We start from the raw sequence: 5,454 nt of genomic DNA, 5'->3' as shown, positions 1-5,454 counted from the left end.
AGAGTTGTTTGTTGGTTTGGAGCTATGCTTACAACGAAGTGATTCTTTTCTTTAAGAAGAAAATCTAGACCGACAACAATTTTTGCGTATCACAAGGCTAGACACCAATAGCTTGGACCTTAAGACATATGCCTGTGGTGTCTCTGTACTAGGATCTGCTTAGATGATTAGGTTCTATGGAGTGCCTTAACACTTGTTAACTTGGGTTAACTAACCCGGCATTATCAATCGAAAGTCCATTATCAAGAGCAACCTAGTTACAAGGCATTTAGTAACCCAAAGAGGTGCTGGGCACCAATGTCTTAAGAAGATTTGTGAGCCAAGTATCTGTAGTGAATATGTGTTGATTGAAATAAGCTAATAAGCTGCTACAGCACATGACACTGAGCTACAAGTGAGAAATAAGTTCACAGAAAAAGAAAAATAAAGAAAGGTAAGTACCAAGGATGAGTGAATAATAAGATGTCAAAGCAGTATGTTACTTGATGCTTAAAAGAGACATTTCTCACCCAAGAATCAAATAAAAGTGAGCTACAATATTCTCTGCATAAAGCCCCATGAACTAATGTCAATGACTTGCTGATATGGACATTATCCTCTGTTTCATACATTCTTCTTAATAAATCATTGCTTGCTTGGGGACAATCAAGATTTAAGTTTGGTGTTGTGATGTCAAGTCATCTTAGGCTAGTTTTACTAGCCTTTTTCTTTTGTTTTTAGTAAGTTTTATGCACTTTCTTTTCTTTTAAGCAATTAATTGGGTTAAAAATTCATATATGCCTAGATTCATTCAACCATGATTATTTTGATGCAATTTCATGAGAATTATGCCATAAGTACTTGTGTTCTAAGAATGATGAGATTTCTCATGACCTTAGCAAGGCTTTGATGCATGTATTGGTTGATGACAGGTGAAGAAATGCATGGAAGGAGGTTGAAAAATGGCCATGGAAAGGATGAAGAGGAAGCAACGTTGGTGGCCAAAGTTGGACCACCAACGTTGCCTCAAACGTTGTGAAGAATGAAACAGGGGAATCTGCTGCATAATTATCTGCTACCCACGTTGGAGGGAGCGTTGGTGAGCCAACGTTACCTCCAACGCTTGATACAAAGTGCTTTCTGAAAAACTGGAAAAATTGTGGTGACGCGTACGCGTGCTATACGCGCACACGTAGATTATGAATTTTTGACAATCCACGCGCACGCGTAGGTGATGCATACACATGAATAATCCAACGTTGGAGGGAACATTGCCAGTCCAACGTTGAGGCCAACGTGCGCGATCTGAGCTCCAAAATCATGATTTTGAAAAAGCGCATCAACGCGCACGCGTATATGACGCGCACACGTGGATGAATCAACGTTGGAGGGAGCGGTTGCCAACGTCTTCAAAAATGTTTTAAAAGTTGAAGTTTAGAAATTTGAATCCACGCGCACGCGTAGGAGACGCGCACGCGTGGATGAGCTTTTTGGCCGCAAACGCGCACACGCATAGGCAGCGCATATGCGTGGACAGGAAAACGTTGGCACTCCAACGTTGAGTCAAACGTTGCTCAAAATATCCAAAACTCAGTTTTCTCTGAAGGACGTTTGACTCAACATTTTCCCTCAAACGTGAACTCAAACGTGAGCATCAGAACACTGCAATTCAAGCAGATCTCTTCTCAATAGCATGGGGAGCCAATTGGAGCAATTTCAACCCATTTCAATTAAGGACAAAAGCCGAATTCAGAGACTGAAGATCAATGGAAGAAAGTGTATAAATAGCTTAGAATTCAAGTTAGTTAAGACACACACAGAGACGGATACAGAAACTCTGCCAATTTTAGTTCTGCACTTTATTTTTCTGCAATGCATCTTCTAATTCTATTTTCCATTTTGAGAGCTATGAACAACTAAACCTCTTTCATTGGGTTAGGGAGCTCTATTGTAATTCAATGGATCAATAATCGTTTCATCTTCTTCTTCTTTCTTTTCTCTTGATTTTTGTTAGAAAGCTTTTGATCTCAATTCAATTGGATAGTTGTCTTGACAGAGAAGCTATCCATAATTGGAATTTCTCTGATCCTTGAGAGAGGGACGAGGAATTCATGCTAGAATTGCTTTCTCACATTGGATTAGATTGGGGGTTGGATGGATATTGTGACATTTAATCCTACCAATACTTTGATCTATGAATTTGTGTGGTCTAATCAGTGACCGGACTTCAACTCTTCCCATGAGCAATTAAATCAAGACATTGGGCAATTGTTCATGCTTACAGAGATTGGTGAGCCAAGATATTGGGATCTAATCATCTAAGATTGCCAGCAAAGTCAATGAATGCATTGATTGAGGAAGAGATGAAAATGAGTTGATTCAGAGAGTTCAATATCTCCTGAAACCCAATGAATCCCCTATTCTGATATTACCCATTCTCATTATATTCTGCTCTTTAATTTCATGCTTAATCCTCATTCCCATTTAATTTCCTGTAATTTAAGCTTCTGCCCTTTAATTTCTTGCAATTTAAGTTTCTGTTTTTTAGATTCGGCACTTTAATTTCTGTTCTTTTAATTTCTTACAATTTAAGTTTTCCACCAATTTACATTCTGCAACACCAATTCAATTCTGATTTCGTTCAACTAGAACAATTTTCCAATTAACATTGATCAACCAACCAATCCTTGTGGGATTCGACCTCACTCTATAGTGAGTTTTTACTTGACGACAATCTGGTGCACTTGCCGGTAGCAAATTGTTGAGAGACAGTTTTCATGACATCAAAACTCCTAACTGATATGGTTCAAAAACTAGGTTCTTCATGTTTGTGTTATCGAGCTTGCCTCAGAAGAGGTTCTTGATTAAGGATGACATAATGACAACGAGGATTGAGATGCTTGATGATACAACAGAGGTGTTCCCTTTACTGATCTTCCGGAGAAATCCGTGCCTTCAGAAAAGATCTCGCATACTCGAAAAATGGGGTTGTTACACAACGCTCTCAGTGTAAGAGTTGAAGCCGAATCTAGAGAGGAGCTTCTAGCATTGAACACCAGCAAGAGAGTAGCTGGGCATTCAACGCCCAAAGAGGAGCAAGTTCTGGCATTGAATGCTAGCAAGGGAGTGGCTGGGCATTCAACGCCTAAAGAGGAGCAAGATGTGGCGTTGAACGCCACAATGGGAGAGGATGGGCGTTCAACGCCCACTAAGGTCCCTCCTGTTGAAGAACTAAAGGAAATTAGAGCTCATGAGGAGACCATAGAGGTCCCCTTGAATTCCATGTTACAGATTATGGAGTCTGAAGAATACTTCTCCTCTGATGAGGAAGAGAAAACTAGGGAAGAGCAAGTTACTCGGTACTTAGGAATTCTCATGAAGATCAATGCAAAACTCTGTGGAACAGAGGCATTGAAAGAAGAACCCCCAGTACTTACCCAAGAGTGCAGTGCCCTGGTTCAGAGGAAGCTGCCTCAAAAGAGGCCAGACCCTGGAAGCTTCCTAATTCCCTGTACCATAGGTACAATCACCTTTGAGAAGGCCTTGTGTGACATTGGGTCAAGCATCAACCTCATGCCTCTCTCTGTGATGAGAAGACTAGAATTCTAGAGGTACAAGCTACCAACATTTCATTGGAGATGGCAGACAGGTCACTGAAAAAGGCATATGGCATGGTGAAGGATGTCCTAGTGAAGGTTGAAAACCTTTACCTCCCAGTTGATTTTGTTCTTCTTGACATTGGGGAGTACAGGGATGAGTCCATCATCCTTGGAAAGTCATTCCATGCCACTGGAAGAGCCATGATTGATGTAGAAAGAGGAGAACTAGTCCAGCAACTGAATGAGGACTATCTTGTGTTCAAGGTTCATAAATATCACTCTACATCAGTTGGAGAAGGCTCAATTCACAAGCAATTGATGCTTCCATCACTTCTCTCAGTACAGAGCCTAACAGAGCCCCCAGACACCAACTCTAAGTTTGGTGTGGGGCAACCATCATCAAGCTCTGAGAAGGATGGCAGTAAGAAGAAAGTGCCTAAAGGCTGGAGGGGAAGGAAGATCCTCACTGAGGACCTCTCACCAGGAATGAGAGTGGTCTTCACTGAAAGTCCAGTCACTCCACACACTATGAACAGTATCCTGTCTCTAGAACACGTGGAGCTCATTAACGGAGGATAAATGTCGATAAAGAATTTCTCAATAAAATCGCATTGCAAGTATAGTTCTAAACTGACAAATAATCCTCAGTCAACGTTTAAGTTGTTTGTCACAATGCAAACCAATAAAAATAACCGAAATATTTAAACCTCGGGTCATCTCTCAAAGGAATTGTAGGGAAGTGTACTTATTATTGATTCTGAGGTAATATTTTTGGGGTTTTTGAATGATGAACAAGGAATGTAAATAATGAGAAAATGAACAAACAACTAAGAAAAGTCCTAGCAAGGGTTGAGAATTGTAATTCCTATCCTCATTATCATCGTCAATTGTGATTGTAATTGCCTTTTGCTTTCACTTAGTTAACCTCTAATAATTGAAGGAAGGTCAAGTGAGAAAAATCAACTTAAGTTCACAAATCCTAATCAAAGACTAGATTTAGTGAAGCTCAAGCCAACTACAACTTTTAATCACCAATCAATAAGAGACTTTAATAATTCAAGAGTCTCTAAACTACTCAATCCAAGCCAAGAACACAAAAATCTATTTTAAAATCCAACCAAGCATTTCACCAAACACTTGGAAGGCACAAAATAAAAACATAGAAAATTAACTAGAAATATTAAATCTAAACTACCAAATGCAAGAATCAATTACTAACAATTAAAGAAAGCAACAATAAACATAGAAAACATAAATTGCATTAATAGAAATCAAACGTAATAAGAGTTCATAAACATAAAAATGACATAAAAGGGAAATTGACAATGTAAACAAAGAGACCCAAGACAATAAAGCATGAAAACATAAATGAAACTACACCGAAATAAGAATTAAAGAGAGAATTAAAGAGAAATTAAACTAATCTACCCTAATTTCTAGAGTGAAGGGAGAGCTTCTCTCTCTAGAAAACCTAACCTAAAGCATGGTAAAACTAAACTATGACTACTTGTGTTCATTGCTCCATCCCCAGCCTCTTATCTTCATTTTTGGGCTTGAAACTCGGCCAAAAGCAGCCTAGAAATCTCCCCCAGCGTATTCACTTTAGTGCAGCACGTGCCGCTCGTCACGCGTACACGTCAGTCACGCGTACGCGTCATTGAACTATGTGCAAGGTCACATGTACGCGTCAGTCACATGCTCGCGTCAGTAGACGACGTACTTGGTCACGCGCATGCTTTAGCCATGCGTACGCGTCGGGACTAGCTTCTCAAATCTTCAATTCTTTGTGTTCCTTTCACTTTTGCATGCTCCCCTTCCATCTTCTAAGCCATTCCTGCCCTATAAACCCTGAAATCACTTAACACACATATCACAG

At 39.8% G+C, this 5,454-nt stretch overlaps 1 protein-coding gene across 1 annotated transcript; it reads left to right on the top strand.

Annotated features, from left to right (window-relative positions):
- Positions 2,962-3,588, top strand: LOC107607743. The gene has a single exon (XM_016309655.1). The coding sequence runs from the start codon at positions 2,962-2,964 to the stop codon at positions 3,586-3,588; it is 627 nt and encodes a 208-aa protein (XP_016165141.1).

The sequence above is a fragment of the Arachis ipaensis genome, chromosome B01 (genome assembly GCF_000816755.2).
Source record: "Arachis ipaensis cultivar K30076 chromosome B01, Araip1.1, whole genome shotgun sequence".
Taxonomy (NCBI): domain Eukaryota; kingdom Viridiplantae; phylum Streptophyta; class Magnoliopsida; order Fabales; family Fabaceae; genus Arachis; species Arachis ipaensis.
The sequence above is the reverse complement of the archived record's forward strand: the minus strand, read 5'-3'. Positions and strand labels throughout refer to the sequence as shown.

What these genes read in the sequence shown, in the direction of transcription:
- LOC107607743 (XM_016309655.1), top strand. Translation starts at nt 2,962, where the DNA reads ATGGGGTTGTTACACAACGCTCTCAGTGTAAGAGTTGAAGCCGAATCT.